This window comes from Salvelinus fontinalis, chromosome 31 (genome assembly GCF_029448725.1).
Source record: "Salvelinus fontinalis isolate EN_2023a chromosome 31, ASM2944872v1, whole genome shotgun sequence".
Lineage (NCBI taxonomy): Eukaryota > Metazoa > Chordata > Actinopteri > Salmoniformes > Salmonidae > Salvelinus > Salvelinus fontinalis.
Genome location: NC_074695.1, coordinates 15622877 through 15636062, shown reverse-complemented (window position 1 = coordinate 15636062; position 13186 = coordinate 15622877). Strand labels below are relative to the sequence as shown.

The 13186-nt window shown below is 45.8% G+C and overlaps 1 protein-coding gene across 1 annotated transcript in view; it reads right to left on the bottom strand.

Moving 5' to 3' along the window:
* Positions 1-1465: 1465 nt before the first annotated feature.
* LOC129829640 (vasopressin V2 receptor-like) overlaps positions 1466-13186 on the bottom strand; it is a 63473-nt gene continuing 51752 nt past the window's right edge. Inside the window, exon 7 of the mRNA XM_055891453.1 lies at positions 1466-1807. Coding sequence (XP_055747428.1) covers positions 1590-1807 — 218 coding nt within the window. The 3' untranslated portion in view covers positions 1466-1589. The remainder of the gene's footprint in view (positions 1808-13186) is intronic.

Sequence of the window (13186 nt, the reverse complement as noted above, 5' to 3'; positions counted from 1 at the left end):
GTGGTGTGCTTGTGTCTTCTCTATATAGCTACACGTGTGTATATACAGTACCAGTCAATGTTTGGACAAACCTACTCATTCAAAGCTTTTCTTTATTTTTACTGTTTTATACATTGTAGAATAATAGTGAAGACATCAAAACTATGAAATAACACATATAGAATCTTGTAGTAACCAAAAAAGTGTTACAAAAATGTTGATTCTTCAAAGTAGCCACCCTTTGCCTTGATGACAGCTTTGCACATTCTTGAAATTCTCTCAACCAGCTTCATGAGGTAGTCACGTGGAATGCATTTCAATTAACAGGTGTGCCTTGTTAAAAGTTAATTTGTGGAATTTCTTTCCTTCTTAATGCGTTTGAGCCAATTAGTTGTGTTGTGACAAGGTGGGGTTGGTATACAGAAGACAGCCCTATTTGGTAAAAGACCAAGTCCATATTATGGCAAGAACAGCACAAATAAGCAAAGAGAAACGACAGTCCATCATTACTTTAAGACATGAAGGTCAGTCAATGCGAAAAATTTAAAGAACTTTGAAAGTTTCTTCAAGTGCAGTCACAAAAACAATCAAGCACTATGATGAAACTGGCTCTCATGAGGACCGCCACAGGAAAGGAAGACCCAGAGTTACCTCTGCTGCAGAGTATACGTTCATTGGAGTTACAAGCCTCAGAAATGGCAGCACAAATAAATGCTTCACAGAGTTCAAGTAACAGACGCATCTCAACATCAACTGTTCAGAGCATACTGTGTGAATCAGGCCTTCATGGTCGAATTGCTGCAAAGAAACCACTGCTAAAGGACACCAATAAGAAGAAGACTTGCTTGGGCCAAGAAGCACAAGCAATGGACATTAGACCGGTGGAAAGCTGTCCTTTGGTCTGATGAGTCCAAATTTGAGATTTTTGGTTCCAACCGCCGTGTCTTTGTGAGATCTACCGTGAAGCATGGAGGAGGAGGTGTGATGGTGTGGGGGTGCTTTGCTGGTGACACTGTCTGTGATTTATTTAGAATTCAAGGCTCACTTAACCAGCATGGCTACCACAGCATTCTGTAGTGATATACGCCATCCCATCTGGTTTGCGCTTAGTGTGACTATCATTTGTTTTTCAATAGGACAATGACCCAACACACCTCAAGGCTGTGTATGGGCTATTTTACCAAGAAGGAGAGTGATGGAATGCTGCTTCAGATGACCTGGCTGCTTCAGATGACATGGCACAATCACCCAACCAATTGAGATGGTTTGGGATGAGTTGGACCGCAGAGTGAAGGAAAAGCAGCCAACAAGTGCTCAGCATATGTGGGAACTCCCTCAAAACTGTTTGAAAAGCATTCCAGGTGAAGCTGGTTGAGAGCATGCCAAAAGTGTGCAAAGCTTTCATCAAGGCAAAGGGTGGCTACTTTGAAGAATCTCAAATATAAAATATATTTGAGATAACACTTTTTTTGGTTACTACATGATTCCATATGTGTTATTTCATAGTTCTGATGTCTTCACTATTATTCTACAATGTAGAAAATAGCAAAGAAAAACCCTTGAATGCATAGGTGTGTCCAAACCTTTGACTGGTACTGTACGTGTGTGTGTCAGTAGAGGCTGTCCTTGGTGGTGGAGGTGTGTGTGGTGGTGGAGGTGTGTGTGGTGGTGGAGTCGTCAGGTATGGAGCCCCTGCGGGAGGCTCTGTGTCTGCAGCGTAGGAGGGCCTGCAGCTCCCTGGACACAGAGCTGCTGAAGAAGGTGTAGATCCAGGGGTTGGTACATGAATTCAGACTGGCCAGCAGCATCAGGATGGTGAACGCCACGCCTACATAGAGAGAGAGGACACATGACGCAAAGACACACCCACACACGGCAAGACAAAGGCATATACTGTACAGAGTCTGTAGAAAGTCTACAGTTGAACTGTTTTCACATGTTGCGCCACAAAGTGGGATTGAATCAGATGTAATTCTGATTGTCATTAATCTACACAAAATACTCCATAATGTCAAAGTGCAAAGAAAACTCAACACAGTTTTACAAATTAATAGAAATGAAAGAACTAAAATATAGTCATTGCATAAGTCATTTTAGAGAATTTGACAGTACGTCCAACCGGCCTCACAACCGCAGACCACGCGTAACCATCGCAGTCCGGGCTCTCCACATCTGATTTCTTCACCTGTGAGATTGTCGGTTGGTTGGGGGGGGGGGGGGGGGGGGTTGTGTGCGGAGGAGTATTTCTGTCTGTAATAAAGCCCTTTTGTGTGGAAAAACTCATTCTGATTGGCTGTGCCTGATTCCCAAGTGGGTGGTTCTATGCCCTCCATGTCCACTCATAGCTGCGCCCCTGCCAAGTCCATAGATTAGGGCCTAATGAATACATGTCAATTGACTGATGTCCTCATATGAACTGTAACTCTGCAAAATCTTTGAAATTGATGCATGTTGCGTTTCTAGATTTCTTCAGTGTAGTTCAGAAGTAACATGTGGCTTAACAAATCACATAAGTTATATGGACTCACTCTGTGTGAAATAATAGGGAGTGACATGATTTTTGAATGAATACTCCTTCCTCTGTCCCCCATACATACAACATCTGTAAGGTCCCTCAGTCAAGCACTGAATTTCAAGCACAGATTCAACTACAAAGACAAGGGAGCTTTTCGAAAGGCTCATAAAGGGACGTGATTGGTAGATGGGTAGCAATAACAAATCAGACATTGAATATATCTCCAGTCGTCTGCTGCAATAGCCCATCCGTGAAAAGGATCGACGAGTTGTGCCACTTGGGACAACGCAATAGAAAGGTAAAGGTCATGAATCCCCTACTTCTCTTTGGGAACAACAGAGAAAAATTAATATACAATAGTACCAGTATTCAGTATGGAAACTAACTGTTCATGAATCCCCCGTTTTTGGCTCTATTACACGTCCTGTACATTTCCTTCTGGAACAAAAGCCTTGAAACTTTACCTATTTAATTTGGCCACTTCTAACTTCTGATATCTCTATCATCTCCGCCTCTAGGACACTATGCACTGACCTCCTCCCTCTCTGCACTGACCTCCTCCCTCTATAGGACACTGTACTGACCTCCTCCCTCTCTGCACTGACCTCCTCTGCCTCTAGGACACTGTACTGACCTCCTCCCTCTGCACTGACCTCCTCTGCCTCTAGGACACTGTACTGACCTCCTCCCTCTACACTGACCTCCTCCGCCTCTAGGACACTCTGCACTGACCTCCTCTGCCTCTAGGACACTATGCACTGATCTCCTCCCTCTCTGCACTGACCTCCTCTGCCTCTAGGACACTGTACTGACTTCCTCCCTCTCTGCACTGGCCTCCTCCGCCTCTAGGACACTATGCACTGACCTCCTCCCTCTCTGCACTGACCTCCTCCGCGTCTAGGACACTGTACTGACCTCCTCCCTCTCTGCACTGGCCTCCTCCGCCTCTAGGACACTGTACTGACCTCCTCCCTCTCTGCACTGACCTCCTCCCTCTCTGCACTGACCTCCTCCGCCTCTAGGACACTGTACTGACCTCCTCCCTCTCTGCACTGACCTCCTCTGCCTCTAGGACACTGTACTGACCTCCTCCCTCTATGCACTGACCTCCTCCGTCTCTGCACTGACCTCCTCCGCCTCTAGGACACTATGCACTGACCTCCTCCCTCTCTAGGACACTGTACTGACCTCCTCCCTCTCTGCACTGACCTCCTCCGCCTCTAGGACACTATGCACTGACCTCCTCCCTCTCTAGGACACTGTACTGACCTCCTCCCTCTCTGCACTGGCCTCCTCCGCCTCTAGGACACTATGCACTGACCTCCTCCCTCTCTGCACTGACCTCCTCTGCCTCTAGGACACAAATGTGAACACCTTTTAAGGGGTGTGCGAGCAGCAGGGGATGAAAACAGGTCATTTACTGACACTAAGGTGTGTTCTGTGTTCTGTGCTTCAGATGAGAAAAGAAAAAATAAACCCAGCGTTTAGAAGTTGGAAGGCAGCTGTACTGTTAGTAATGACTTGGCTTATTGAAATTGCTCTGCTTTGCTTTACCATGCACTGCCAGCTAAACTGGGACAACAACATAGGCTTTCTCTCCAACACTTGACAGAGTGCTAGTTGAGTTATGTTACGGTGGTGTTACATCAATTATAGTTTTAAATCAGAGGACGTGCTCATAGTAATGGATGCAATGGGATAAATGGACAGGTATAACCGATCAAACACTTGGTTTTCATGCATTAGATATATTATTATGAGACATCCTTCCACCAACCTCCACTGTTCTGGATATGAAGAGAAGATAATATTTATTTTGACCTCAATGACTAAAATATTATATTCACCATAGATTTATTCCCAAAATTAAACTTAGATTTCGAACTTGGGGTCTAGAGGTTGAAAGGAATCAAATTCACTCTGTATGGAAATCTAAGGCAAACTCCAGGGTGTTTTTGGACAGGAGCTCAGTGTGCTCCGTGTGCTCAGTGTGTGTTTCTGTGTGTGTGCGTGTTTATGTGTAGGGCTGTTACGGTGACCACATTATCGACATACCGGCGGTCATGACCTCAGTCAAATTCGGCACTCTATTGTCCCTCTAATCATTCTGTCATCAATGCAAACGTAATTGAAAATCAAATCAAACACTTAATACGACAACCATGAGACGGCCTATAGGGAGGAGGTCAGAGACCTGGCAGTGTGGTGCCATGACAACAACCTCTCCCTCAATGTGAGCAAGACAAAGGAGCTGATTGTGGACTACAGGAAAAGGCGGGCCGAACAGGCCCCCATTAACATCGACGGGGCTGTAGTGGAGCGGGTCGAGAGCTTCAAGTTCCTTGGTGTCCACATCACCAACGAACTATCATTGTCCAAACATACCAAGACAGTCGTGAAGAGGGCACAACAAAACCTTTTCCCCCTCAGCAGACTGAAAAGATTTGGCATGGGTCCCCAGATCCTCAAAAGGTTCTACAGATGCACTATCGAGAGCATCCTGACTGGTTGCATCACCGCCTGGTATGGCAACTGCTCGGCATCTGACCGTAAGGCGCTACAGAGGGTAGTGCTAACGGCCCAGTACATCACTGGGGCCAAGCTTCCTGCCATCCAGGACCTATATAATAGGTGGTGTCAGAGGAAAGCCGATAAGATTGTCAGAGACTTTTCTCTGCTAACACACGGCACGCGGTACCAGAGCGCCAAGTCTAGGACCAAAAGGCTCCTCAGCAGCTTCTACCCCCAAGCCATTAGAATGCTGAACAATTCATAAAAATCGCCACTGGACAATTTCTATTGACCACCCCCGCTTCTTGTACACTGCTGCTACTCGCTGTTTGTTTGTTACCTATGCATAGTCACTTCGCCCCCACCTACATGTACAGATTACCTCAACTAGCCTGTACCCCCGCACACTGACTCGGTACCGGGGCCCCCTGTATATAGACTCGTTATTGTTATTGTTATTGTGTTACTTTTTATTATTACTTTTTATTTTAGCCTACTTGATAAATATTTTCTTCTTCCTGAACTGCACTGTTGGTTAAGGGCTTGTAAGTAAGCATTTCACAGTAAAGTCTACACTTGTATTTGGCGCATGTGGCAAATAAAGTTTGATTTGATTTAATGAGAGCCCATGAGCTAATGTTGCGCATCATTTCTTTAGGCTATTCATTTGCGTGAGAAAACAGAGTTTTGAAGGCCTCTATTAAAAAGAGGAGGATCCCATTAGCTTTTTATAGGCTAGGCCTACTATATTTATTTCTCAACTTTCCTAATATTAAGCACGTTGCTTTGCTTTACAACAGGAGTATAGCCTACCTGGCTGGCATAAAAATGAACCACGGGAAAAGTGTCCTCCATTCGCTATTTAAGTGCATAGATGACATGTATTTTTTCCCCTGCCCGTTCCGAGACAGGTGCATGATAATGGTCCATTCTAAATCCAAACAAATTTCACACATATATTATTTAGTATATGTAAAGACAAGATTAAATCAAGAATAGTCTGATCGGTGACAATATTAGCCTATCACTTGTGAATGAAACATTATTACTTGTGAATGATGCCCAGCTTGTGTGCAGTAAGGCAAGAAACAGAGCATGCCTTTTTTAGAATAAAAAAAAATCACACTTCATGTAGTTTTTTTATTTTTTATTTATCCCATTTTCTCCCCAATTTTCGTGGTATCTTGTCTCATCGCTACAACTCCCGTATGGGCTCGGGAGAGACGAAGGTCGAAAGCCATGCGTCCTCCGAAGCACAACCCAACCAGCCGTACTGCTTCTTAACACAGCGCGCCTCCAACCCGGAAGCCAGCCGCACCAATGTGTCGGAGGAAACACCGTGTACCTGGCCCCCTTGGTTGGCACGCACTGCGCCCGGCCCGCCACAGGAGTCGCTGGAGCGCGAAGAGACAAGGATATCACCACCGGCCAAACACCCTCTACCCCTGGAACGACGCTATGCCAATTGTGCGTCGCCCCACGGACCTCCCGGTCGCGGCCGGCTGCGACAGAGCCTGGGCGCGAACCCAGAGACTCTGGTGGTGCAGTTAGCACTGCGATGCAGTGCCCTAGACCACTGCGCCACCCGGGAGGCCCTGGCCTATATGTTTTAATAAGGTTAGTATCACACCTCATGTAGTCCAGCCCATAGGCCTATATGTTTTAATAAGGTCAGTATCACACCTCATGTAGTCTAGCCCATAGGCCTATATGTTTTAATAAGGTCAGTATCACACCTCATGTAGTCCAGCCCATAGGCCTATATGTTTTAATAAGGTCAGTATCACACCTCATGTAGTCCAGCCCATAGGCCTATATGTTTTAATAAGGTTAGTATCACACCTCATGTAGTCTAGCCCATAGGCCTATATGTTTTAATAAGGTCAGTATCACACCTCATGTAGTCCAGCCCATAGGCCTATATGTTTTAATAAGGTTAGTATCACACCTCATGTAGTCCAGCCCATAGGCCTATATTTTTTAATAAGGTTAGTATCACACCTCATGTAGTCCAGCCCATAGGCCTATATGTTTTAATAAGGTTAGTATCACACCTCATGTAGTCTAGCCCATAGGCCTATATGTTTTAATAAGGTTAGTATCACACCTCATGTAGTCCAGCCCATAGGCCTATATGTTTTAATAAGGTTAGTATCACACCTCATGTAGTCCAGCCCATAGGCCTATATGTTTTGATAAGGTTTGTATCACAACTAAAGTGGCCAAATAACTTCTTAAAATAAGCACAATTATCCGCTTTACAACCGGTGTAGAGCCTAACTGGTATACGTAGGCGGCGTGAGTTTCTAGTTTGGGGAAGAAAATACACCATAAAAATACACCTTTATGTTAAGGATCAGACCCTTTTTTTCAATTTTCGCCTAAAATGACATACCCAAATCTAACTGCCTGTAGCTCAGGCCCTGAAATAAGGATATGCATTTTCTTGGCATCATTTGAAATGGAACACTTTGAAGTTTGTGTAAATGTGAAAGGAATGTAGGAGAATATAACACATTAGATCTGGTAAAAGATAATACAAAGAAAAAAACATTTTTTTGTATTTTTTTTGTACCATCATTGTTGAAATACAAGAGAAAGGCAATAATGTATTATTCCAGCCCAGGTGCAATTTAGATTTTGGCCACTAGAGTGCAGCTAGGTATGTGCAAAGTTTTAGACTGATCCAATGAAACATTGTATTTATGTTCAAAGTTTTGTATCAAGACTGCCCAAATGTGCCTAATTTGTTAATTAAGAACTTTTCATGTTCAAAACTGTGCACTCTCATCAAACAATAGCATGGTATTCTTTCACTGTAATAGCTACTGTAAATTGGACAGTGCAGTTAGATTAACAAGAATTAAAGTTTTCTGCCAATATCAGATGTGTCTATATCCTCGGAAATGTTCTTGTTACTTACAACCTCATGCTAATCGCATTAGCCTACTTTAGCTAAACTGTCCCGCAGGGGACCCACCGATTCTGAATAAGTTTTTTAATTAAGCATTACATGCATTTGTGATCACTTTTAAGAATGGTGTTTTCCCACTAATTGATTGAATTTTGGAACATTCGCCCTTATTGCCGTGTGCATATTGCTGCTCTTATAATGTGAAGAAATAGCTTAATAGTTTATCAACATTTTAAGCTAAGCCTTCTGATCTGTTGCATCAGCCTCATTGCTTTGGGGGTCTATCACATCCCACAACTGTCCCAGAGTGTTTGGAATATTTATTTCTCACACAGAAGGTCAAGTTTACCAATAGAATAGGTAGATTTTTATACTATAGGAAATTGTAGATTGACATAGGCTAGTGCTTTTGCTGTTCATCAGGCCTACTCACCTGTTGGCTGACAAAATAAAGAGTGGGCAGTGAGAAAGACCCAATCACGTGACGGGAATTGGCTAATAATAATTGAGATATCTGAGAGAGCCATGTGAGTGAAAGGTGCTTCAGAGTACGCAGCCGGTAGAAGGGAATTATAATTATTATATTCAGCCCAGGGCACAACGGCCACTGTCCGCAAAAGGCATGGATTAGGGGGCATTACAGCCACACAAAGGGGATGCCACCGGGAAATTCGGGGCATTATCAAGTGCTTGTCAAATTGTGAATGAGAGACTGAGGAAGTGTGTGCAGCCTGCGTAAGAAACAGAGCAGAGCTCATGCCTTTCATGCAACTTTTATCAAATCATAATTTGAAATGCAGCCTTAGAATGTACAAAAAATCTAAACATATAGCCCAACCTTTGAATCACAACTAAAGTTGCATAAATAACTCTAAGTTAACTTCTCTGATCTACGGATACCGGATGCGGGTTTAAATTCGAAAACATACGGTGATCGCCACAAATAGTCATATTAAACATTCCTGATAATACAAGTGTCTCACATGCTTCAAAAGCCTAGAATCTTGCTAATCCAACTACGTTGTCAGATTTAAAAAAGGATTTACTGCGAAAGAATACGATGCGGTTATCTGAGCACAGAGTCCCATACCAAAATACTTTTTCAACCAGCACAGGCGTAACAATCACAGATTGCAATGAAATAAATAATTTACCTTTGAAGATCTTGCTCTGTTTGCAATCCCAAGGCTCATTGTTACACAACGAATGGTATTTTGTTCGGTTAAATCCATTTTTATAGCCTAACACGAAACATTTTGTGAACGCTTATCTCGTTGAATTTCGTGTCATTCAATTTTAGACTAAACATTTGATGTAAATACACAGACTAAACCTGACTTTATCCAGTCATATTTGGTTTCCTTGCAATCAATTGTTTGTTTGTAACACAACCAAACTTGATGGGTCATTTCGCGGGACGTATTGACCCAAAGAAACCGTATTGTGCACCAATTATATGACCTCTGTTTCGTTGATTGACTGTATTTTAACCCAATGACCACTGATCGTCTTGAAATCTAGCTGGGTAGATAGCCAATGAGCAGAGGTAAACGGCAATATCTAATGTTTGTGTTTTGGAAGACCAACCCATGTAGTAAACTCCGGCGTAAAGACCGTCATTCGCCATTGAAGATGCATACTGGAAGGAGTCAAACTCATTACGCACAGCACTGTTTCAGTAACACGCATCTTCAGATGTTTATATATCGAACATCATGGCGAATAAGTCAAGGAAAGCTAAATCTAAGACTAGATATACGAATGTAGACAAAATTATAGAGGAAATTGATCGTGAAAGTGAAACATATGCTTTTGGAAGACGACTCAGTTAGCGACCATGACTCAAATGGAAGCATATTTTTTGAACGGAGAGGACATTGTTTTGGACTGGTAAGTTCTTCTCATGCTAATGCCGTTGTTTGAAATTAATAATATAAAATATTATTTGTGATTTGTTTTTACATTTTATTTGCAATATATAAAAATGTAATGAAATGTGTAAAGTACACATTGGCTATACTTCCTCCAGCGGCATGCTTCCTCAACTCAGTCTACATATTATGGATTAGAGGGAGCATGGTCGAGATGCGTGTGTCTGCCGCCAACGTGTCCATCCCCCTCTGAAGCTGGTTCATCCAGCTGGAACCCTGCTGTCTCTGGCTCCACCACCTCCTGCGCCATCTAGAGGTAAACTGTTCATATTTACTCTTGAGGGCTATATAAATAGATTTGATTTGATAGAGGACTGAGGGTCTTCCAAATATTGAAAGTGTGTAAATAGTTACTTACCCATGTTGTTTTGTAAATGTATATATTTTTTTTTCTTCATATTTTTTCCCCAATATTTTCTCAATTTTTTGGGGGGGTGTGTTAGAATACCATTTTGGTATTTTGTATATAGTTATTTGTTTCAAAATGTATACCTTCACCAATTTGGCCACTTGGTGTAACAGTCCTGACCTGTTTTATGTTGTTTTTTATGTGTTTATGGTCAGGGCATGTGTTTTGGGTGGGCAGTCTATGTTATCTGTTTCTATGTTGGTTTCGGTGTGCCTGGTATGGCTCTTGATTAGAGGCAGGTGGTTTGCATTTTCCTCTAATCAAGAGTCATATTTAGGTAGGGCATTATCACTGTGTGTTTGTGGGTGATTGTCTCCTGTGATGTCTTCGTGTCGTTATTCGATGTATATTCACAAACGGGACTGTTTGGCTGTTCGTTTTGTTTCGATGTCGTCTGTTGCCTGTTCGTGAGTTTACGTTTCAGTTATGTAAGTTTATGTTCAGGTTTTCGTTCTACGTCGTTTTGTTATTTTGTAGTTTGAAAGTGTTTTGTTTAGTTTTCGTGTTGCCATCTGCATTGTTGTAATTTATAATAAAGATGGCATATTTCCCAGACTCCGCATTTTGGTCAGAAGATCCTTCTCTCCTCACCTCATCTGAGGAGGAGGAGAGCGACAGCTCTTACAGAATCACCCACCAAAATACAGAGACCAAGCGGTATGGGAATGCTCGACGGAGCAATAAGGATTTCTGGACTTGGGAGGAGATATTGGACGGTAGAGGACCTTGGGCTCAACCAGGGGAATATCGCCGTCCTAAGGAGGAGAAGAGGGCAGCCACAGCCCAGGAGCGCTGGTATGAGGAGGCAGCGCGACGACGCGGTTGGGAGCCCGTGAGTAAGACCCAAAAATTTCTTGGGGGGGGGCACACGAGGAGTGTGGTAAAGCCGGGTAGGATACCCGAGCCAACTCCCCGTGCTTACCGTGGAGGTAGAAGGCGTCGTACTGGTAAGACACCGTGTTATGCGGTAAAGCGCACGGTGTCCCCAGTACGCGTGCTTAGCCCAGTGCGGGCTATTCCACCTTGCCGCACTGGGAGGGCTAGGTTGGGCATCGAGCCGGGTGCCATGAAGCCGGCCCAACGTAGCTGGTCTCCAGTACGTCTCCTCGGGCCGGTGTACATGGCACCAGCCTTACAGGTGGTGTCCCCGGTTCGCCTGCATAGCCCAGTGCGGGCTATTCCACCTCGCCGCACTGGCAGGGCTACGGGGTTCATTCAACCTGGTAGGGTTGGGGAGGCTCGGTGCTCAAGAGCACGTGTCCTCCTTCACGGTCCGGTATATCCGGTGCCACCTCCATGTACCAGTCCTCCGGTGGCAGCCCCCCGTACCAGGCTGTCTCTCCGGGTTCTCTCTCCTGCTGTTTCCTCCTCTCCAGCGCAGCCGGTGCCTAGACCACGCACCAGGCTGTCTCTCCTTCTCCTCCCTACAGAGCTATCTGTCTCCCCAGCGCCATCTGAGCCATCCGTCTCCCCAGCGCCATCTGAGCCATCCGTCTCTCCAGCGCCATCTGAGCCATCCGTCTCCCCAGCGCCGTCTGAGCCATCCGTCTGCCATGAGCCTGCAAAGCCGCCCGTCTGCCATGAGCCTGCAAAGCCGCCCGTCTGCCATGAGCCTACAGAGCCATCCGCCAGACAGGAGCCGCTAGAGCCGTCAGCCAGACAGGAGCCGCTAGAGCCGTCAGCCAGACAGGATCTGCCAGAGCCGCCAACCAGACAGGATCTGCCAGAGCCGCCAACCAGACAGGATCTGCCAGAGCCGCCAACCAGACAGGATCTGCCAGAGCCGCCAGCGAGCCATGAGCAGCCAGAGCCGTCAGAGAGCCATGAGCAGCCAGAGCCGTCAAAGAGCCATGAGCAGCCAGAGCCGTCAAAGAGCCATGAGCAGCCAGAGCCGTCAGTGAGCCATGAGCAGCCAGAGCCGTCAGAGAGCCATGAGCAGCCAGAGCCGTCAGAGCGCCATGAGCGTCGAGAGCCGTCAGCCTGCCATGAGCGTCGAGAGCCGTCAGCCTGCCATGAGCGTCGAGAGCCGTCAGCCTGCCATGAGCGTCAAGAGCCGTCAGCCTGCCATGAGCGTAGAGAGCCGTCAGCCAGCATGGACCTGCCAGAGCCGTCCAAACAGGACCTGCCAGAGTCCTTCAGCCGGGATCTGCCCCTTGTCCCGGTGTTGCCCCTTGTCCCGGTGCTGCCCCTTGTCCCGGTGCTGCCCCTTGTCCCGGTGCTGCCCCTTGTCCCGGTGCTGCCCCTTGTCCCGGTGCTGCCCCTTGTCCCGGTGCTGCCCCTTGTCCCGGTGCTGCCCCTTGTCCCAGTGATGGTCCTTATCCTGGTGCTGCCCCTTGTTCTGGTGCTGCCCCTTGTCCCGGTGCTACCCCTTGTCCCGGTGCTGCCCCTTGTCCTGGTGCTAGCTGTTTATTTAGGGGAAGGTAGTGTTAGGGTGGGCATTAGAGGGGGTAGAAAGAAGAGGGGAGTGACTATGGTGGTATGGGGACAGCGTCCTGAGCCGGAACCACCACCGTGGTCAACTGCCCACCCGGACCCTCCCCTGGACTTTGTGCTTGTGCGCCCGGCGTGCGCATCTTGAGGGGGGGGTACTGTAACAGTCCTGACCTGTTTTATGTTGTTTTTTATGTGTTTATGGTCAGGGCATGTGTTTTGGGTGGGCAGTCTATGTTATCTGTTTCTATGTTGGTTTCGGTGTGCCTGGTATGGCTCTTGATTAGAGGCAGGTGGTTTGCATTTTCCTCTAATCAAGAGTCATATTTAGGTAGGGCATTATCACTGTGTGTTTGTGGGTGATTGTCTCCTGTGATGTCTTCGTGTCGTTATTCGATGTATATTCACAAACGGGACTGTTTGGCTGTTCGTTTTGTTTCGATGTCGTCTGTTGCCTGTTCGTGAGTTTACGTTTCAGTTATGTAAGTTTATGTTCA